Source organism: Helicoverpa armigera, chromosome 1, assembly GCF_030705265.1.
Source record: "Helicoverpa armigera isolate CAAS_96S chromosome 1, ASM3070526v1, whole genome shotgun sequence".
NCBI lineage: Eukaryota > Metazoa > Arthropoda > Insecta > Lepidoptera > Noctuidae > Helicoverpa > Helicoverpa armigera.
The window spans coordinates 13,355,322-13,379,419 of record NC_087120.1 but is presented as its reverse complement, the minus strand read 5'-3'; the positions used below and the strand labels follow the sequence as shown (position 1 = coordinate 13,379,419).

The 24,098-nt window shown below is 35.2% G+C and overlaps 1 protein-coding gene across 3 annotated transcripts in view; it reads right to left on the bottom strand.

Moving 5' to 3' along the window:
- Nucleotides 1–795: 795 nt before the first annotated feature.
- The window catches only part of LOC110374241 (ras-specific guanine nucleotide-releasing factor RalGPS2), a 29,570-nt gene continuing 6,267 nt past the window's right edge, over nt 796–24,098 (bottom strand). For 2 of the 3 annotated variants that reach the window (XM_049839636.2, XM_049839641.2), the window contains 6 exons: nt 20,329–20,538; nt 14,391–14,444; nt 10,671–10,808; nt 9,957–10,118; nt 8,635–8,772; nt 796–7,217 (listed from right to left, as the gene is read on the bottom strand). In XM_049839636.2, coding sequence (XP_049695593.2) covers nt 7,115–7,217; nt 8,635–8,772; nt 9,957–10,118; nt 10,671–10,808; nt 14,391–14,444; nt 20,329–20,538 — 805 coding nt within the window. In that variant the 3' untranslated portion in view covers nt 796–7,114. The remainder of the gene's footprint in view (nt 7,218–8,634; nt 8,773–9,956; nt 10,119–10,670; nt 10,809–14,390; nt 14,445–20,328; nt 20,539–24,098) is intronic. The other variant, XM_021331867.3, reaches the window with a different exon arrangement.

Below are 24,098 nucleotides of genomic sequence, written 5' to 3'. Positions count from 1 at the left end.
CGCGAATATCGCTCAAATGCCTGTATTCAACACTCTTATTCACAGAAATTCTTAATGCTAGCAATGTTTAAGAACATTCGTACATTTGCAACATTCATTGTGGATAGTGCAATGAATACAGTTGAATTAACTATTACCCATAGAGACAGTTTCAAATGAATTTAGATAGATACAGCTAGGGTAATTTAGTGTTGTGTAGATAAACATACGAAGCAATGTGTATTAAATTTCGTTGGCAAAGTGTAATCAATTTTAATTGCCTCGTTACTTAATTAGGACGCCGGTCGGTTTGCAGATACATGAAGGTACATATAGGACATAAACACATTGGTACTTTATTGTCTGAGTTGTTTGTTTTTTTTTTTAGCATACATATTTCATCTTACATACATCTTACAATCAATTAAAATTCTTCTGTATTTAAGAAAACTTAATAGATATGTTGTAAATGACACAATACAACTTAATATAAATTTAATGTAACCAATTAATGTTCATACATTACTTGTGGTATACAAACATTAGATATAAAAATGGCGCCCAAACTCTAGCTGTGCGCCGCGCATGCGTCTTCGCGCTCACATCTCCCTTTCGTAGAGAACGACCGCTATTCAATTTTAATTAAAATCTCCTGTTTGCTTTATTAAATGTACTGAAGGTATTATTGTGGAAACTTCATCATGAAAGCTTTATCTTTGGAAAGAAGTTATTAATATAAGTAGGTAATATTTAACAAGAGTACATATAGGTAGAGACCAAAAATAGATTGAAGTGGAAAGAAAATAAAGAACAAAATAAGAATTAAGTTGGATTTTTTTATTGAACACAAGAGCACACAAGTGCTATTAAATACACTTAAGAATAATGTCGTACAAAGCTTAAATACAATGATATTCGATCCTCGAGTTGAAAAATCAAAAGTAGTATAAGAGATTGTAGTATAATTATAGGATAACAATTATGAATATTTTAAAATAATGAATATAGTGCAACTTAAGCAACATATAATCAGATAACATCAGCACATAAAACAATCACGCTTTAATTATAAAGAAGGTAGATACATGTTTACCTGCTCTACCGTCTTCATATTACACACTCGTTATAAAATACAGTATGACAGAGAAAAATGGTATAACATTTTCAGTATCAGTCAAATATCATAGCCTCACTATAACTAAGTATACTTAAACTACAATATAAAAAGATAGATTTACGTAGCTTTGGTAATATAATGAAAAAAAAACGAAAATCATTGTGCTTGCGTTAATATTCGAAGGATAGTCAACGGTCGATTCTTGCTTTGCCGAGTGCGAATGCATGGAATTTAAAACGAATATATAACTTTAGATTTGGGTCATATTAAAAAAAAGTAAGTAGATATATTGAAACGACCCACAGAGTTATTCTTTATAGAGAATAGCTACTGGCTATTGCTCTGAAAAACAGACTATGTATTTGTTTCAGCATAATGTCGTTATATACTGGCCCTAATAATTCATCTCTGTTACTTTCTGTTACAATAATATAATTTCCTATCTGTTTCATATCTGTTACTTACTTACAGTTTTTTTGAATACGACCCATTTATATATTTTATGGAGTATAGTGAAATTGATTGGTACCGCGTTTATAGGTAGGATGCACCTTGTTCCGGGTCAGTGCACGTTGCAACGCGGCATATATATCTGATGCAGGCGCCAACGCGCTACATATACAGGGAGACGGCGACCTACTTACAGATGATGGAACCAGAGCGAACTACTTACACAGACAATCAACAAACTTCGCGATGTTTAAATCCTCTTTAGAACTAAGTTTGACGTAAGTGATTCTATGATGTCTATGGAAATGTAAACTTATTAGGAGCGGTTATTATGTGACTTTAGATAAAAACATAGAGTTGTGTTTCAGACGAGGACTTTTCGCGCGACGCGAAACATCTTTCAAAATAAAACTTGTAATATAAGGCTAAGATTTTTTAGCGCCAAAAAATTATAGACAAAGTCCTATTCATTTATTTTGAAACTTTTAACTAATTTAATTGCGAAGTGTGTTTAACTGTCACCATTTTCCTCGCCTAAAAAGATATATTTTCCAGCAGAGTATCATTTGTTCACGTCTCTATGTTTATGCATGACTCCACTAATATTAATGAGATATTTTTTCAGACTACAAAGTAAATATTACTGTGGATTAAAAACCTTATTTAATTGTAATGGTATACAAGTGAAAAGCTTAAAATTTTTACATTTTAAGCGCAAACTAAATCCATTAGCATCGGTTACATAAAATACGTTCGAGATTCGACTGAATTCATTTATTTGATTCGTGTGTTCATAATTTTATAGGTATAGGATTTACAACTGCTGCATCAGGCTATCATTGATATTTATTGACTAGGCTTTGATCTGCTTAATTGAACTATTTATTGGCCGATGAATTGAACAGTAATTTACAAATGTACAAATGTATTTAGAAATGTACGCTCAATTAATGGGTTGGGTGATACGCAGAATCTATGCTTTGTGATCGGCGAACTGGCGTGTGTGTGTGAGGAGTGTGTAGTATGTGTGTTGAAAACGAAATTGGTTACATCCACATCAGGAGCAGATCAATGGAAACCTAGACTTCTATTTTATTTACTTATATTATTTTACACTAATGCTTATCACCAATGCTATATTTAGTATTATTGCTTATTTATTGCTTTTGAATTTTATGAAAACACGACTCAAATAATAAGGCTATTGTGAGAAAAAAAATATCTCGAAATGTGACTGAGTTATCTAAACAAACTAAAGCGTGTTAATAATATATTTAGGATTTTGTAATTAGTAGTTATTTGTATACAGTTATTTCAGATGCTAATGTTCATGACTAGGTTTCGGTAGGCCAGAGTCCTAAATCGTAAAGCGTAAAAAAAAAATATTTTACAGATGATAATAAAATAAGAATAATGAAAATAAAACAAAATTCATGACTGTACTTCGAATAATTCACGATTTAGAACAATCAAATAGGAACTGTATATTTGCCAGAATAATGAAGAATTTAGATAGAAATAATTGTAAGAAGTTTCTTCTAAATCATGTATCACAATAATAATATTCTTAAACGATTTTAAACGAAATTCTTTAATGAGTCTAGTTAAGAGTATTGTGGAAACAATATAAAAATAAACTGTCGAAATAAATTGGTACAACTAAAAAAAAATCTGCAAACACAAATAAACAGATTAATTATTTAATTTTAACAGCGCATGTTTATTAAGGCCCAAGTTCACTGACAACATAAACGTCCGTTTTCTTAAAGCGACTGCTTACTAAGAATTTTCACGTTCAATTTTCAATGGAGATGTTTCAAATCCGGTCCACTACGTGTACAGTACCTCAAGAAATCCAGAAAAATATAAGGAATTCGGGAAAAATACAGATAAATTGCTAAAATGCGTACTTTTCTTGTTATTTATCAATTATTTTTATTGACTTTCAGTATGGCGTCTCGATAATTTAGATACACTTGTAAAAAAATATAGTATATCATCGGTTTGACAATTAAGTCAAATAAATTTTTCAAATGTCATTAATCAATCACCATGATGACAGCTTACGTCGAACTGCCAACGTATAGTATCCACCTTACCGCCATGTTGGTTTTTTCTTGTGTGTTGCAATTTCGAGAGTATATTTTTGTGTTTTACAGCCAAACAAAGGCAAATTAAATTAACGGGATCATTGAAAACTGTATTGAATATTTTTCCCTATCTTGTACAATGGTGTACAAAGAGTGGCCCGGGGCTCCATACGTTTTGAAACATCTTCAACAATCGTTTTAAGAAAAACGACGTTTATATTGTAAGTGAACTTGGGTCTTAGTTTCTTTACTAAAACGTTGTTTTATACGTGTAGGGTTTTATGTGTATTGTCCAAATTGTAGTAGGTATATAAAAGCGAAACCGTATACAAGCTTAACGCGAATACAGCTTAACGATATACCGCGAATATCACATACAAATCCAATTTCTAGCATTTTAGCCAATCGCATTGTTTGATACAAAACCGTTCACCTATGGAAAAATATCGGTGAATATATCCCAGAAATAAATCGTTAATTTCCATCGCTTAAGAAGCTTTTAAGGACCGTATTCTTACGCAAGCAGTTTAAAGAAGAAATAAACGGGACTCATAACGCTCAATAACAAACATTGACTATCTTCCTACATTACAATTTTTCCGATCCTAGATATATCCTTCGACTCCCTTGCGAAATTCTAACAATCTGGTATTAAAAATTAGGTCGATTTCTTACCCAGTGACTTACATCAACAGTGATATTTTAGCAATACAAATTCGCCACTATTCACATCATTTACGAACCTACAGCACTCTTGTGACCACTCTTAAAAAGCCACTCTGATCACAAAACCTATGACTTAGAAGATAATGAATGAAGCAATACAAGATATTATACAATCATGATATACCTAACAACATATGAAACCTCCTTCCGTGTAAATAAGGCAAACATACAAGTGCAATATAAAAGTTAGAATATAATTTCGATATGAACTCTCAAGTTTTATAGACCGGAATAGGTCATATAAACTCAGATTTGTGTAATGTGTGGCAAACTAAGTACGATGAAGTTGTGTTTCAACAGATCTATCAGTTTTGTCGTATTTATATAAAACAGAATCCCTATTTCCCTTCGCGCTAACATTTTAAAACAATTTTATCGATTGATAGGTTGTGTAACATTTGATTCGAGTGCGCGAAGTGATCTCGACGCGTGTGAACCGCGGGAAATAGTTAGTATTCGATAAAAATGGCACAATATTTATATAACTATATTACGTTCTATTTATTCGGTTATATGTCGTAATAAAATATTTAATTTGTTCGCTATTGTTTATTTATATTAACATTGTACGTAACTATGTGCATAAGTGAATTCTATACACTGAAAGCGTATTTTTAACATGTCAATAAAATATGCACATTCATATTAGAATATTTATGTAATAATATAAGTGATATTATTCATCAAATGTACTTAAACAACATCGTCTATATTCGGCTATAGTTCGTTACAAACTAATCTCTACTTTATAGCACCAAGCTAAAATTATTTTAGTAAGAACGCGTTTATATGACGTTAGCAATATTCAATAATATTATCGTGCATGATAATTTCACAGTGGACTACCTCTAGTCCGACCAACTCCTGTTGGAAATCTCTTTATATTCGAGTAAGAGCGACGCGGTCGATGCGATAATTATATTTGAGCAACACGAATTAGTGAGCATATTTTGTTTCTTCAGTGACAAAAGCGAGATCTTAATATTGAAAATGTTTGAGACGCCAAAAGCTTGCAAAGCTGTATTTGCTCACTGAAAACTGAGGACGCGAATTACGAAGTTGTAACAACGTCATGCTCTTCATATTTCAGTAAGAACGCTAGGAAAATGTTCACGACAGATATTCTTTTGTATGCAATTTCCTTGGGTACATGCTCGTTATAAAGTTTCTGAATTTCAGAGCGTCGTTTTCAAAATTATTTCGACTAATTGGACGACGTGTGTACGAAAATGTATAATTGAGCGCTTGTACTGAATAAAAGTACAAAGAACGGCATGGAGAGCACCAAAACGAGAGAAATTAAACGGACATACAACTGCCAATAACGTTCACACATTCGATATAAAGATGGTTTTTCCTTATATTCTTTGATAATTTTGTGATTTTTTGTAATTTTTTTTTTTTTATACCTGTCTAGATTACTGCTGTAATAAAGGACATCAAATGATAATGTCCGATAATTTAGTCGCAAGATTTTCTACAAGACGCTAGAAACGTACATTTCCGCTACATTTTCGTGACGTATTTTTCGGAAACACTATTTATTTTTGTTACTATTTAACCGAATTCCTCTTGTTATCGATACGACTGAGCTGGTAGGCATACTGCCATGCCCCATAGCGCAGAGTGCTCTGGCAAGAATATCAGATAATTTGGTAAAGGGATGCTCATTGGCAAGTAAAAAGCCTCAAGCAATATCACACTAATCTTCCATGTTTTATAAAAACTTCTTCGTAAAATAACTTATCGCTTCTAGAGTATTTTATGTACGGAGTAAAACTTATATATTTTCAAAAAATGGTGTTAGTATCGTAGGACAGTCTTAATAAAATAATTTTCATTTTTCTACAAAATGAACGAAAAGCCATCTAGCTACCTAAAACAGCAATATTTTTTGTTCGTTAATAAACCAAATGTACCAAACAAACAAATGGTGTAAGTTATATAAAAAAAATAGTGTATCATAATCTATATGATATGTTTATTTACTAAACGTGTTCCATATTAGTTAAAATTGTAAATACGTAATATTTGCATATTCTGATTGGAACCAAAAAATTAAAATCAATTTGGCTGCCAAATAAAACTTTATCTATTTTTACAATATTCTGTACGCCTAAAATATAAATGTTTATACAAAAAAGCAACACTAGGTTTGTACGATTACGTCTCTAAGGCAGAATGAACTACGCACTTGCATAGTAAATATTGGAAGCTTTGTATAATAATGTTTTCACACAGAATCGGTATAAATAAGTACCGCGAAAAGCGTTTACACCACGTCTCTGTAAAGTTCCGTTCGTTAATCGGTAAATGTTCGGAGCAATTGCAATGCTCCGATCGGTACTTAGTTTTCGTAGTTGGTGTTCACGAGCATCACATGGACTGAACACAAGCGGTCGGCTTTCACGCTAATTGCGGCCTATTGCCTCCCACTTCGGCTTTCAGGCTGGGACTAATCAATCAGTCACAATAAGATCACACGTCAGATACTGTGAGCACTATCCGGACGGACATATGTTGGACATACGGAACTCTTAGACTGACAAGCAACAATCCTATCAAGTACAATAATGGTGTCATATTCGGATGAGTACAAAAATCATTAACGATAACTCTTAATTACGCCACACATAATTATAAGCTTAAAGTATATTTTGTTCAAAAAAGGCGTTACTTACGTAGTAATATAATACGATACTTGAATAAAGTGATGGTGAGTACAATGACCAAACATTGGTGATTACACTGCTTATTCGAAAGACATGAGATTGGCAGGCAATGGTTTTACCATTTTAGTTGTCAGATCTTCTATTACTCTCACCCACATCTTCGCTGCTGTTTCTGAGGCGGCCCTAAAACAAAATGTACTTGTTATTCAAAGTCTTTTATTTCTTTTAGACCTTCATACGCTCTTATGAATGTCAGAAATATAAATAAGGTTGATACCAGTTGCCCATTCCAAAGGTAGCTTCCTAACGAGAAGAACGGCCAAGGAAGTCCTTGGTTAAATCATAAAGTACACATTAATTAAATCTAAAACAATTTCAGCACCAAAATTTCAAATCCTATTACATACTAAAACAGTTTCAAAATTCAAATACACATTCGGAAGGTGTACAAGGTAACACCAGAACTCAAACAACGTATGCATTTGCGTCAACCAAATATTTAGGTGGTAAACTACCCAACTAATGTAAAGTGGGTCAAGTATACATATACGAGCGAAGCTGTGGCGCGTGCTACTGCAAGATTAATACAATATCATAGTATCTGTTACGTAATTGCAATATCTAAATTACGTTAATTAGTTATTCGGTCTTGTGTAAGATTGGTTAAGAAGATAAACTTCTGAATGGATCTTAACTACTACGAAATAGGTGTCAGGTAAAAGGTTATTGAAGTTTTAGGTTTCTAAAGATTATCCTATCACTGTAAGAAAGCATAATAGTTTTATATGTTACATGTCCGTTTTGAAAAAAAGAAAAAGTCGTGGTGGCCTAGTGGGCAAAGAACCAACCTCTCGAGTATGAGGGCGCGGGTTCGATTCCAGGTCAGGCAAGTACCAATGCAAGTTTTCTAAGTTTGTATGTACTTTCTAAGTATATCTTAGACACCAATGACTGTGTTTCGGATGGCACGTTAAACTGTAGGTCCCGGCTGTCATTGAACATCCTTGGCAGTCGTTACGGGTAGTCAGAAGCCAGTAAGTCTGACACCAGTCTAACCAAGGGGTATCGGGTTGCCCGGGTTACTGGGTTGAGGAGGTCAGATAGGCAGTCGCTTCTTATAAAGCACTGGTACTCAGCTGAATCCGGTTAGACTGGAAGCCGACCCCAACATAGTTGGGAAAAGGCTCGGAGGATGATGATGTCCGTTTTGAACGGAACAACAGCCTTTTTTGTCAGCTTTCAGTCAGTAACAGAATCACGTAAGGCGACAAATAGTGCCACAAATTGAAAGACGAGTCAGTAATCATCAAGCAAAGACTCTCTTCGCCGACCTGTTATTAAAGTAGGAAAGAAAGAAACAAAAGAAATTCATTCATTCACGAGCTGAACTAATTAAGCTGAAGAGGATAACAAGCAAAGTAACGTTTGGTTGCTTAAACGCTCTAACTTCGGAAACTGACCGACAGCCCATTAATTGAAAAGCGCGATGAAGCTCGCTAGAAACACTCACAAACCATGGGAAACACATAGTACCAAGATTTGAACATTCTGAAGTGAAAGTAATTTTTTTAATCAAGTTTAAAAAAAAATGCTAACTCACTTGAACTTGTACAGCGTGCCAGTGTGATGGTTGACCAGTTGGAAGGCATCGGCACTGTCCCCGTCCGCTAGCTTGGCGAACCATCCGACTAAACACAGCACCTTGCATTTCTCTTCGCGGAAATCACTGCGGCTTGTCCTGTTGACAATAGTTTAAAGAACATTTTGTTTTTACATCAGTACAGGATAATATTTCGTATTGAAGATATATGCATGGATTTGGATGATCATTATTTCCGATATGAAACGTGTAACGTTAAATAAGCAAAACCTGAAAATAGTTTGATCAGAACAATGAGTCTTCAATCAATTAAACACCAAAACGAACCAATTCGTCGAAAAGCGTCGCGTCTTCACAGACGCAAGATAATATCAGAGTTACCAGTAGAACTTTAGTTTTAAACTCATAAAACCTCAAAAACATTTCTAATTCCTTCTTTTCTCTCGGAATGTGGTCAATCAAATTAAAAATCGATTGGACTGTCTGAAGTTTTGCGTATTTAAAATATCACGCTGTATATTTGATTGACTGAGTAACTGGGTATAAGAGGTCAGATTGGCAGTAGCTCCATGCAAAGCACTGGTACTCAGATCCGATTAGATTGTAAGCCGACCAAGATGATGATTTCCAAAATCCTTGAATAAAACCTTATTGAAACGTTTTTAGGTCAGTACCAAAACATTGCGGCTTCGAGTACACTTACGTCGAAAACGGCTACTCCTGAATTCAGTAGGAAAATTCATAACAATAGAACATTATAGCGAACTGAACATTTCAATTGCGTATAATACCTTTTGAAATGTTTGCAGGGAAACATACCGTAATATATTTCATAGAATAGAAACTAAATCGTGCCAAAGTTAGGGGCGCTTGTAAATTATAATTCGACGAAATTAGCTGTGTATACAAGACCGCTTAAGCGGAACTGAGTGGAAGCAAATTCTAATTAATGTAATATGCAGATTATATTTACATATGAGAATCAAGAAAATGGTAACATTAATAAATATCAACATGATAAATTCTTACGTATTACAAAGCTGAAGATTTTGTATGCATGAACGCGCTAATCTACTGTTCAACCGATTTGAAAATGAAAATATCTGTCCTATGCAGCTTATTCATCGGTAAAGGATATAATTATGCTATTTTACAACTTTTTATACAGGTGCGTGAAATAGATCACAGGATGGAAGCTACTGGCTTATAATAAAATGAAATCATAGTTGTGAGCAGGAATTATCGTAAGTAAAATTGAAATTGGGCCCTATTGTCCATGCTAATAAAAAAAAAATGTTAAAATAACTAAAACTATGACTTACCCTTTAAATGATTTGGAAGCGTAAAAAATGAGGATGTTCCCCGACAGCTGTAACCAGTACCTCTGCCAAGATGATAAAGATATCTTCCTTCCATCTTTTAAAATCGTCTTTCTTCTCACGAAGCCTTGGAAGTCACATTGAATAACATCCGCCTTTATATCGCTAAAACAAAAGTTTACATATATTTCCTAGTTCGCGATATTTGAACTATTTCGTGAAAACTACAACGCTAAAAGCAGTATTGCATTTCTAAAAGGGTGCTATCATAATATTTGGGTTTTAATATTTTTTGAGAGCACCGGATGAGTTTCGGACGTAAAACAAATAAATAGTACGCAAAATGAAAACAAAACAAACTTGTCCGTCCACCAATTTCAGAATGTTTTTTGAAGGTTCGGGAGAAAAGAATACGTGTGTATTTTTCATTTTTTGTAACAACACGTTTCAAAATACGCGAAATATGAATGTTGTTTATAGCACAACAGGTTCACATATTAAATACACAACTAAAGTTGGTTTTCAATTACCGATCTATCCGTTTATCGCGATAAGAGATTGCATTTTTACATTATCTCCATCATAAACGTGTCTAACATCGACAGATAGGTCGGTTATAGAAATTCACAGTTAAAGAGACCAAGAGAGAAAGTCGATTGTGCTTATTTTTCACTTTTAAAATAAACAGGAACATTTACGCTGAATAAAACTTATTACCTGTGCGGCAGTGACTGAGACATCTTTCCGCCTGAGACGGAACTGGGAGATTCAAGTAGAGTGTCGTCTAGCAAATTTACAGATCCTGCAGGCGTCTTATTCTCCATTTTATCGTCCGTATGACTTTTTCCAAATATGCTGAAAGGTAACGGTAAATTTTAACATGCTCATAATGCAAGCAGTCACATAAATATTGGAAGTAAGGGTTATACAGTTAACTTCAGTAGATTTTACTATCATGATAAGTGTAGATAGTAATGCTTCTTATATGCAGAATCCGAAAGTTCATAAATAACAGTTTCAATGTAATTAATATAATTAAATTAGTGCTACATGCTGCATAACTGTTTGAATGTTTACGATTTAGGAAAATAATTTTAATGCAAATTAGTTTCAGCTTTGTTTTCAAAGAACAAACTGGGCCACGTACATAAAATTTTTATTTCACTTTATGCGCAATAAAGCCACATAAGTAGTCTGGATATGAAACGTTATTATCTGGTCAAACACACAAAGGGTTGCAACTTGAAAAGTAAATTAAAGAGAGAATAGAGGAGCTGAGTTTGTCAGGGACGTTTCTTTTAAAGATTTGACAAGTCGATTTCCGCAAGCGCAAAAGCTTCACAAAGAGAAAAGTAAGATATCCGATGCATTTGACGTTGGACAACAAACATATATCAAAAACTTTGTGCGAAGCTGACTTTATTGCGGTCACACGGGCATCTGTCAAGTGCCTTAGGGTCAGACCACAACTGACATGAGACCATTTTGTTTTACTAAGTATTAAAGAACAAAAGTTCCATTTCGCTTTGAATGACGTATTTTGGTCAGGTGTGAAATGACCTAAAAAGATGGAGATTGGATCTGTATTGCTTATATCAATCCTCATATGCATTTTGAGGTGTTTTTTATGCAAGAACCAGCAGTATTTTTTTTTAACTGTGTAAATAGTAGCGCAATCTAAACAGTTTATTTTGCAAATTCAGATAGCTTCTTTTCATAGCAGCATACTTTATAATTTCAAAGCTTTAAGAGACGGAATCCAGAGTAGACAAGCTGAATAAATTCAAGAGTTATTCAAGTACACAGAATTACAACTACAAAGTGTAGAGAGGAAGAAAAGTGGACAGAAAGCACTAACAGAGCTCAGTTAACACAAACACAACACAGATTAACATTGAACTAGAAGTGGAAATGGAAATGTTAAGTACAAAAACATAGCAATGACATGCAAGCTAAAATAATTACGTAATTCGCCGGCGTCCAATAGACATAATCATCTTTAAAGTAATTTACTAAAAAAGTCATCGAGGAAATCGGTTTGAGGACATAACGTAACGAAACTTTTAGCGTAAAATCAGTAAATACTTACAGTACGCAAACAAATTGTTTGAGTATGAAAATATTTGATTTGCAGCGCTGAGAGTACTCTGTATTGCCACTTTTACTTTAAGCGGCAATGAAAATGAAAATGCAGGTTTTATTCACTTTGCAGTTTTAAAATAAATGCTCGTGTATTTACTGAAGTGTAAACTAGTCGTTCAAATAACAGTGCTGTCAACTTGAACAAAATGCAGGAATAAATAAATGCGACTAGATATTTAAAGTGCTCGTTACGATGTCCTCAACGGGCATTAAAATGTTTTACATTGGTTTGACATAAAAAAACGCTATTTTAGTTGTATTTTATGTTTTTATATTACTTATATATCTTCGGTAGGTCAACTTGATTGTAATTGAGTGAAGCTAATTGTAGCTAAGTGCGTGCACGACCTGTGAACTCATGAACGTTTTCGTAGAATTTCACATTCGCTACACATAAAGTTTTTATACTTTTATATTTACACATAGAACCTATTCATTAGCGGCCAGTATTTTTATTCCAAGTAATTTACTTTATATCAAAGAGTTTATCAAGTTTATCTAGCTGTTTACAACTACTTACTGATGTGTATTTAAGTTATATAACATTTTTAATACTGCACTTTTATAGAAGTGCGTATATCCATATTCCTAGAAAGCGTATAAACTCTTTATCTATCTTTTTTATAAAGAGAAGGCACTTTGAAGTTTGTGGTGGATTTAGCGAATTCTCTTTTCCATGAACTGAGACCGGTATTTATATAGAGTTATGCTTTGATTACACGTAGGTATACATTTCATCCATTCGGTAAACCATGTAGTAAGTAGGGAAATTATTTTCCAAGATGCCTTCTAAATAAAATGCTTAGACACAAAGACCGAAATTACGTAGTCGAATGTAAAATATTTTTCTAGATAGTAGTTATTATGCTTACTTAACAGCTAAAGCTTACAATAGCCTAGGGGAGCTGAATCACTAGCTGAATCACTAGAAAACTAGTCTTGATAAACAATTGAGCTTTTGGATGATGATAATTTTTGGAGGTCAAAAACATATTTGGGAACAATCGCTCATAGACATAGATACAGAAAGTCGAAAAATTCGGACACCTGATTTTTTTTTTATTGTTTAATATATAATGCAAATATAACATTAGCAAACACAATGCCTTAGAAAAATAAATAGAATTTGAATAATGCTTAAAATGTATTGCTTAGGTTAGATATAGTGCTTGATCGAATTTCAGTCAGTGTACATTTGAGAACAGTTTCCATGGTGACAAATTGTGTTAGTTAGTTCAGCCGATGAGAGGCAGGTCGTAACGATGAATAGTCGGAATGCATTAATCTAGGCTTCTATGTCCTGCCGCGGCCATCCGATACCTAGCTGGTTCCATGTATCCCATGTCCAATATGGATGAGGCACATAAATTACACTCGATCTACCCGTAAGCTAATTCCTCGTAGATAATCTGATACGTATGCCTAGCAGCATTAAATAGACCGTGAGCGTTACCAAGCAAATTGATTTTCAATCGCACTCGTTAATCCACCAAATATTTTGAATGTCAACATTCTTAATTCAATAAATACTTCATAATTAATTTGTGAAATGTCCGCATTAATACGAATATGATTTCAATTTTAAGCAAATGTGTACGTTGAAAACTGTAATTACATTTCTGGCGTTTTAAACGTAACATCATATTTTAAGAGTCGCTCAATCAAATATTTGTACAAGAAACATGCTGCTTAAATTCCGCACGCAGACGGAAATGCAATGGCAGCTATTTCGAGATTACTTAGAGAAGTATATTTTTTATCAATCCATCTTATTTATGGTTTGCATAGGATGCTAAAAAAATCTGAAAAAGTAGGTACTTGTAAAGAACTAGGTTTTCAAACATTGCGAACTGAAATATATATAACAAACTCCTGATAACCACGTCTTCGTTTATCGTGAGCGGTGGAGAACTTTTAGGTAGTAATGCTGTGTTTGGTAATATTTTACTCTTAAATTCCCATTTTTGACAGACTTCTGGTCTCTGGATTGTTAATTGTTCGCGGACCATAGACGTACAACTAGCACACAATAACAAGTGGGACTATTTTATATTTTAAATTTTTCATTTTTGAAAGCTACAAAGTTCGTCGAGCCGCGGTCACCACGTACTTATTTTTCATCCTAAAATTTCGACCTTTGTGCCAGGCAAACACAAGATAGTACGAAATGAAAACATGCTTTAAAATCACTTTTTATTTCTACAATCATTTTAAAAATATACATATCATATACACTGGTCGTCTACATAACATTACAACGCAAGCCTTCGTGTCCATAACTAGGAAAAGACTCACCCGATACCAAAATTGACCTTGTGAAAATTTCTTGGCAAGCTCGCACTACGAAACCTAGGTCCCAATCGCAAGAGGAAAAATACACTTTACATAATTAATTATAATTTAATTCCAAACAAAACATGATTATGTCTCAAGGTTATTTCAGATCGCCACATCAATTTTTCATTAAATAATTTTGTGCCAGTGTGTTCCGGGTTTCTTGAAAACATTTCTAAATCAAAGATGAGTAGGAAATGAGGGAGGAAATAGAATCAGATTGCCGAGAGCGAGCGACATTGAGATTTACCTCTAGAAATCACAACTCGGCTGAAATCAAATAGACTTCAACTATAAAATAAACATTTCTGACGGAAGTCCTAAAGTTATATTAACATTAATTGAAAATGTTGAAATTACTGAGTGAAAAATGTACAAAATAGGTCATACAGCAGGCTTAAGATTATGCATTTTAACAACATTGACTCGCCTCGCACTCGGCATTGTGATAAATATTCAAAAACGAAATGTTTTTTGCGTACTGAAAAATTAATTAATTTCATAAAAATACACATTATATTTCGGTATGGTACTGTAATAAAAGCCATCATTAAAATACAAATTAAACAAACAGTCGACGAAAGAAACACGCAATATTTTCCTTCAATAAATATGAAACTACAAGCAGGTTATTTATTCAAGTTGGAAACTGTAAAATGATTTATACTGAACATTTTCGAGTGATGTTAAAAGCTTTGGTCAACGGTGATATGCAAAGGCAATTCATTAGTTTGAAGTGATGTGTAGAGGTTATCCTTACTAATATTATAAATCGGAAAGTGAGTTTGTTTGTTTGTTTGTTTGTTCCGCTTTCACGCCGTAACTACCGAACCGATTGCTTTGAAATTTTGCAGACGTAAAGTTAGAAGTCAGGATTAAATAATAGGGTACTTTTTATCCCGAAAAAAATAGATATTCCCGAGGGAAAACAAAAATATTGTTTGCTTGATGGATGGATTGTAGATGGCGCTGTGTGTCGTTTAAAACAAGGTAATATATTGCAAACGAATATAAACATATAAATTTAGAAGCTAAATGATACGATAATGAATCCTCGAAAATGAGGAATTCCCGAGGGATGACGTACAATTTGTTTTATCGTCTTAACTGTTTTTTTTTACATCTACTTATCCTGAAATAACTATAATTCAACGAATTACTAATTGGTATAAGTATTAGTTAAGTTATTTAGTTCTTGAGGTATGCGATATATGGCGCTGGGTGTTTTTAAAACGTGGTAACGATGTGTTTTTAAAATACGTAAGAAGTGGAATGATAGCTTTTTAAAACGTGGTGACGTTGTTTTTTTTTAAGATACGTAAGAAGTGCAATGATACCTCGCGCCTTAACCTGTAGCTCATTGTTCAATCGCGAGCTTCCCGATAGCTCGATAGATGGCGTTCTGCTTTTCTGTATCGCGGTGTTAAGGTTCGCCGCGAATTAGTCTTATGCTCCTGCTCCACCTGCGTTAGCGTTAACGTTAATGTCAATGGCCAACTATACGTTACTTATTGCATTAAAAATACGTGTTGGCTACACTTACGCAAAGAGTTAATCCCTCATGAAGTAACGCGTTAACACACATTAAAGAGGTTAAACTCAGACACACAAAATAATTCTAAAAACTAAAGCTTTCTCATTTGACCATTCCATTATCGTGCTCGTAAAATGCAGTTACAACTTAAACAAAGTATCTACACTCGTCCTTACATGCGTGCAATGAGATGGCACTAATGTAGCCAACATCACATAACGCTCTAAGCTACGCACTAAAACCCTTTGATGTGTCCAAAAAACCGACACCCGAGTTATCGCTTAACGTTTAATGCTATTCATAATGCCATTTGTATAAATTGCCATTAAAACGTTGGCCACATCTGCGTAATGCCAAAATTTAACGCGTTAAGACGCAGGTGGAGCAGTAGCATTAAGGTGTTTTGAAATCAGTGGGGCCCAGTAAGGCCAGGGCCAGCCGGGGCTGCGGGTTGTTTGAAAGAGATACCGCGGCCCTGGTATATAAAAGGCCTAGGACGGAACACGACGATTTTAGTCAGTAAGAGTCTGACACTCCCTCACCGCTGCTAACCCACAGCGGGAGGGGTCATTTGATAAGTTTTCTTATAGTTGTGATTTATACCGCAATATAACCGAATTCCACGCGGGCGAAGCCGCGGGCGGAAAGCTAGTAGCAAATAAATCAGCCATCATCATTATTGCCGTTCAAATGTTAAAGTTGAATATAATTGTACGAACGTTCATGTACGGTAGACCGCACGTCAGTGGTAACTGTCATGCACCTTAACTCAATAGTAATAAGTACGATTTTCCTATAAAACTGTTACCACTGACCTGAAGTTGACTGTACGTCGCAATTTCATTTCTGATATCGTTTGATTGGAGTGTGATTCGATTTGATGCGGATTCGTGTATGATGGTACCGTGTACGCGGTGTATACATGCATGATATTGGACAGGCGATCAAATATTATTACGAAAATTGTAACGCTAATCGAAGTCCTGTAATCGGCTAGTGGCGTAGATAGATAGTAATTACTTGGATATGTGTTGTCTTGTTCCTATACATACAAGAATTCGGTATGAGATTTGAATGCATTTATTTTCAAGTTCTAAGTTTTAATTCAGAAGAAAATTGAAATGCATTATATAGCGAGGCATGGCCACTTTATTGGCAAAAAATTAAGTTCTAAATTATATTTCAGCTTTCCTTCATAATACAGCCCCATCCGCAGTGAAAGGAATTTCATATTTTTAAAGCAATATGAATAGGACATGCCTAGCTTCGTACGAATGCACTGACGTATTTTCATATAAGATTTTTAGGATACCGTACCAAAAGGATAAAACCCAAAAACTAACATTTCGCTGTTCGGCAAGCATGTTTATCATGAAACCGTAACATTTGAAATTTTTACAGGTGATATTTCTGGGGTAATAACAAATATCGAAAACTAGAATAAAATACCCAATATTACAGACGGCTCCCATACAAACGTGATTTTGCGTCCGTTTTATAGATAGTATGGAACAATAATAATGGCGGTCGAGGCCTATTGTCGGTCACGGCAGCTGTTCTCATTTAAGGAGATCAGCTACGCAGGACATATTATATTGCACAAGCATTTACGCAAACACTCATAGTTCAATCAGGTGCACTCTCATAGTTCAATCACAGATTACTAAATAGTTACTACGTAGTTCAATCCAGTATCGATCCCGACACGAACGGAGAAAGATCAGGCGCAGTAAAGACATTTAAGTGCTCTCCGATGCACGGGTGTATTAATCATCAATATCCAGACTCCGGGCTTGTGGTAGTTCCTAAAACCCACATAGCTACATCAGCCCGACGCGAGGCCACGAGAACAGCAATCACGCTATGAGACTACGAGGCCAACGAGGAATATTGTAAATTGTACGGAACCCTTCATAACGAGTCTGACCCTCACTTCATCGGGTTTTTTTCGTCCTGCTCCAGCCCCGTTTTAATTGAGGCCAGCGTTTTCTCTTTTGTTTTTCAATGCGCTCTCATTCAATGCTATTCACGATCTACCGAATGCGCAAAAATTAATTGTAGATGTAGGTCGAGAACAGTTTGAACAAACCTCGGAGGCCTAACAATGGACAGACAATTAATAAACTTTATTTACACCAGTATTTTCCTGCAAACGGTTGTACCGACTACCAGGACAAGGTTTTTGAAGGTTGTATTTTTCAGAATTTTGGTTCCATATTTTCGTCAATTCAATTTACATTTTAGCAATGTTGAGTCTAAAGCTTAAACCTGTATATCCTGTGAAATGTGTACTTGTCTTAGTAATTATGTAAAATTCCAATATCATATTAGTAAATGTTTAAAACGAATGCTTTCAGAAGCTGAATTAATTAACAAAATGTCCCGTACGCGAGAATAATAGAGCGTAATGCAGCCGTTAAACACCTATTTATGATCGGGACCGTTGGCGTTATTTGGGGGAGGCCTACGTTTAGCAGTGGAAGATCATTGGCTGACATGATGATGATAGTTACAGAAGCTTTAATGATGATCTACGAAGAAGCTAGACGGAGTCTCACTTACAGAGAGGAGTATTTCTTGGCAACCTAAACTACAAATGCAATTTTATGCGTTTAAGAAATAATATAGGTACATTTCTTAGTAAATGCCTGCAATACACTAGACCAGTATAATACGGGTTTATGATACCGGCTCAATACCGGCTAAGTGATTAGGACACAATCGCTAATTGCAAGTCCGCTAATTGTAATTTCAATACTAGGTCATGATATGTCGACGGACAATAAATCCGTCCAGGCCATTATCTGATTTGATTGGGCCGACCAGAATCCGATTAGAGATACATAGAATGTAATGGAATCACTTTGTTTGTTTATAATATGAAATATTAGTAACGGCATAACGAACGAATAGTTAGACTTACTTTTTTTAGATCAACATTTAAAAAACCGGCCAAGTGCGAGTCGGAATCGCGCACGAAGCGTTCCGTAAGGGAGCAAAAAATTCACGTTTGTTGTATGAGAGTCCCCCAAAATATTTATTTTATTCTAGTTTCATCATCTGTGAAAATTCCAACTATCACGGTTCATGAGATACAGCTTAGTGACAGACGGACGGACGGACGGATGGACAGAGGAGTGAAAACAATAGGATCCCGTTTTACCCTTTGGGTTCGAAACCCTAAAAAAGCAAAGAATACTGGCAAAAAGTGTGCACAAAAGTTTATGATAATTACAGTTCTCGCCACTTGTTGTCATCGCTAAGCAGAAACCATTCATTTAATTAGCAAATAGGTAGTGTGGTATGGATTCACGGTAAGCCATATCATTTTGATGGGTTCTACAACTACATAAAACCCATAAAATTCACCATGTACGGATCGGCTGAATGGTTTGACTACGCATAGAATAATTATTCAGAACATCGACTACATTTACATACATTTGACAAATCAGGGCTGAATATGCTAATAACCTGATTGACTGCGTTGCAATTAAAATAAAAGTTTTGTAGTTAGTAATACAAAATTGTTAAGCTACAGGCATATTTAAAGTTAACATTTAAAAATGATATTTTTGCTTGTTTCAAAAATTCTTTTTAAGCTACTCTATCCCCGGGCGGCATAGTTTATCTTTAATCCGGGTACGCGAAGAAGGTCCTCGGGACGCAGGTAAAACTGCCAGAAACAGCTAGTAAAAAATGCCTATAATTGAATTAGAAAGAAGTACAATCATGGATGTTTATCCTTGTCTGCAACCGCGAAAGCAGGGATCACAGATTAAAAACCGCATATAGTTGAATGAATCCACTGCACTGTGTACATTGAGTCAATAAGCTGCTTAAAAGCAGAATTCATAAAGCTTTCTGGTTTCCTTTGTATGATCGTAATTAATTAATTTTCCATCTAGGCCATCATACGTAGCATTTTTAGGTCATGGACTTAACCAATATGTTACATTTACCAGTCTTGGGCACTACACACATATGCATGTACTTATTGGACAATTCTTTTCTTAAGTATAAGCCCAATAGAATCACTATCCTAAAGTTCCTACTGTGTTGCGTAGGATAGTTGTACTCACAGATTCAGGATAATATTAGCTGGCAGCTTCTTGGGTAATATTATTCCGTAATGTGTTCGAACATTGTTATAAGTATAACACAAAAAGCTTTACACATAAAACGTAATACGAAAACATTGCTGTACCAATACCGAATATAACGTATTCCACAAAACCATTAAAAAACACAAATTAATTTTTCAGCACATCAAAGTTAAAACAGGTCTACGAAGTAGCATGAGTGTTAATTTGAAATATAAAGTATTAGACACAAAATGATTGTGGAGTAAAAGAAATAACGTACTTGGAGCCGAGGGACCGGCACTTCCGATGCGTTGGTATGAACTTTCCTTGGTGACAGGATCCTTGGAGACGAAGGGACCCGGAGCCGATTTTGTGAGAAGGCGATGTGTTGGCAGTACTCGAGCCTCCAGGAACTATCACCTCTTTGACCGACTCTTTGGAGCCAGCGCAACTGCCCACCGGAGATGGGGGCTCAAGTTTTAGAGACAGCCTGCAATTTCAGATTCTGTTAGATTTGTTAAATTATTATCAGAAGACTACAAATTAAACAATGATATTAATATTCGAGCAATACAATAATAATCTGCAATCACAATAATACCAGATTCGCAAATGCTCATAAGTATTACAATTGCTGAGCGCAAATGTATTTATAAATTAGTTTTATATTATTCTAATAGAGTGGCGAATATGTAGGTATGGCGAACCAATGGCACGCATGACCGCGGCGGCACGCAGGGAAATAATTTGGGTACCATTATTTGGCATTTAATTTATTGTAGGTAATAGTGTAAAATAATAATAGTTGTTTGTTTGTTGCTTCCTACGTCCACATTTTAATGAAACAGCATTTTAACAGTTTTATTTTAAACGGCCAGTTATTATTATTATTTTATTATGAAGACTATTTGCTAGAGAGGTCAGCAACCCCAGCGGGGCCCAGTACGGCCAGGGCCTGCCGGGGCTGCGGGTTGTTGGAAAGAGATACCGCGGCCCTGGAACATAAAAGGCCCACGACGGGACTCGACGGTTTTTAGTCAGTAAGAGTCTGACACTCCCTCACCGCTGCTAACCCACAGCGGGAGGGGTCATTTGATGATTTCTAAAGTCGCTAAAAACTTAGAAAAGCAAGTTCGTCAATAAACCGTTTGCCATTCCTTTTCTAGACCATAGCTCGCGGAAACTCGACAGGGGCGCTACTGCCCGCAAGAGGGCGCTGAATCAATTCTTGCCCGCGATGGTAGGCTATTACAATATTATAAAGGAAATTTTATTTGAGTGTAAAAGGTGTAAGCATTTTTGCCTGTTTCAGGGGTCCATGAAAATCCATGTTGTCTAGACACTAACACACAAACTTTTATGCATAACTAAACTTCATGTTATATAACATAAGTTCGATATCATCATCCTCAGAGCCTTTTTTTCCAACTATGTTAGGGTCGGCTTCCAGTATAACCGGATATAGCGGAGTACCAGTGTTTTACAAGGAGCGACTGCCCTGTCTGACTTCCTCAACCTAATTATCCCGGCAACCCAATACCCCTTGGTTAGACTGGTGTCAGACCTAATGGCTTCTGACTACCCGTAACGACTGCCAAGCATGTTCGATGACGTCCGGGACCTACAGTTTAACGTGCCATCCGAAACACAGACATTGGTGTCTATAAGATATACTTTGAAAGTACATACAAACTTAGAAAAGTTGAATTGGTTCTTGCCCGACCTAGAATCGAACCCGTGCCCTCATGCTTGAGAGGTTGGTTCTTTGCCCACTATGCCACGAGTTTCGACATATGTAAATTTTATATGACAATAGAAATATTAAATGACGCCATGGATTTAGTTTTTTTGCTTTTGCCATATAATTGCCATAGGACGAGCGTTATGTAGGTGAGGTGACATACTAAAAGATGCAACGGCCTCAAGAAAGCAGTATTCCTGTTGGTAACTTATATTCTAGAACTATATTCTAAAAATATCCTTATAAATCCACACAAATAGAATTCAGCACAGCCTCATTTAAGGGATAATAATAATGACACAAAACATTAACAAAAATTAAAACTGCAATGCAACTTTTCTAAGTTTGTATGTACTTTCTAAGTATATCTTAGACACCAATGGCTGATAAAAAGGTGAAGGAAAACATCTTGAGGAAACCTGGACTATAAAGTCTGAAATCACCAACCCGCATTGAGCAAGCGTGGTGATTATTGCTCAATCCTTCTCTGTGTGAGAGGAGGCCTGTGCCCAGCAGTGGGACGATAAAAAGGCTGTTACAATACAATACAATACAAAAAACTGCAATGAATTATGCATCCAGGCTTAATGTTATGATTAAAGTAATTGAATAGTCTCCTTTCAATTACAATATCAGTAGCAGTTTAGTTGTTTCAAAAGCTAGAATAAAAACTATAGAATAAAGTTTAGACGAACTTGTAAAATCTCTAGACCAAGGAGTGTATTGATTTATAGATTTAGTTACGAGATATATGGCTAAAATGACTAGGCTTATAATTAACACAAGGTTTTCGGATTCATGGAAGCTGATTGACAGGTAACTCACAATAATAACCTGAAGGGTTAGATCTAATTGTAAAGGAGACATTTATATAATACTATAGTGATCGTGTGTCTGACAATAATCTACAATAGGAACTTCACCGTATCTTTATCGTCGCTGTAACACTGGAGGATTTTCCGCCCTTACAAAACGCTCTCGGAAAACTCAAGAGGAAAATGAGCCAATATGAAAGCACTGATCCGACAATATATTCACAAATCATATAAAATATATGTTAATATTAAAGAAAATATTCGCAAGGGTACTCAAACAACTCGCAACACATAACATTTATTTTGCCAATCATTTAAATTCGCAAAATTGCTACAATATAACAACAAATTCGCTGCAACAAATAAATCATATTACGTAGAAAGAACTACATAGCGTCAGATTAGAGACGTCACAAGCACTGGTCAGCATACTGTGTTATATCGGGTGTGTCGTTCACAATCACATTAAATGAAATTCGTTAATATACTGGTTAATATATGTCGATTAACAGAAAAATACGTAAAAATAAAAAAAAATGCATTTTTCAAACAAAATAAATAGAATAAAAATGTGCGAAAATTAGAACACCATATAGAAGTCAGTCATTACAAACAGCTGAAATTCTCCCTTGAAAACTGACAGCTGTCAACTGGTCAAAACATTCGATACTCCTAACTTTATCTCTGCTTTACACGTGAAACATGTTCACCATAGAATATCATAAAGTATATAGGCATAGGATTTAATGTGATTGTGAACGACACTCGCTGTATTATTTCCAGATAGCGTATTTGGGATCATAGGATCTTTTGTATGGGCACTGAGCCCACTTTTCAATATTGCTGCGTTTAAGGTAACATGCGTTCCTTCATTCATTCCTTTCGTGATTACCTACAGATGCCATGTCATGCGTACATCGCTAGCTTGGGTACATTATTTTAGTTTAATTCTACAGTTTAGATCTAAGGGAGAGGTCTGTGTTCAGCGGTGGACGTCCTATGGTTGAGATGATGATGGTGATGAATTCTACAGTAATATGAATCTTGGGCTGCATTGGTAAGTTATAGTATTTGACAATCACACCATAGATTTGATTAATGCAATATGTTATTGTATTTACACGCCTAGAACTGTCAACTGCGAGAAATCCGATATATTTAAACATACTTTGATGAAACTTCATGTCGGTTCCTATTCTAACCGTATCATACAGTGAAAATTATTTTCGCTAAAGCTTTGTACATTGCACAGTTAGCCCAGCCAGTTTATAGTTTAACATGTAATTTGTTGTAGAAGTAACATAAACGTATAGGACTTGATTGTTAAGAGGAAATGCGGGTGAACTTATATCTAGTCGAAGTTTATTTATCTGGTTTATTTATGTGGACCACAAGGCAATGTTTAATTTTATCATAATTAAACGATCAACTATCTAGTCTCTTCGCCCGCGTTTCCTCTTATAATTTTGGTTTCTTTCTGAGGACAGTTTGTGA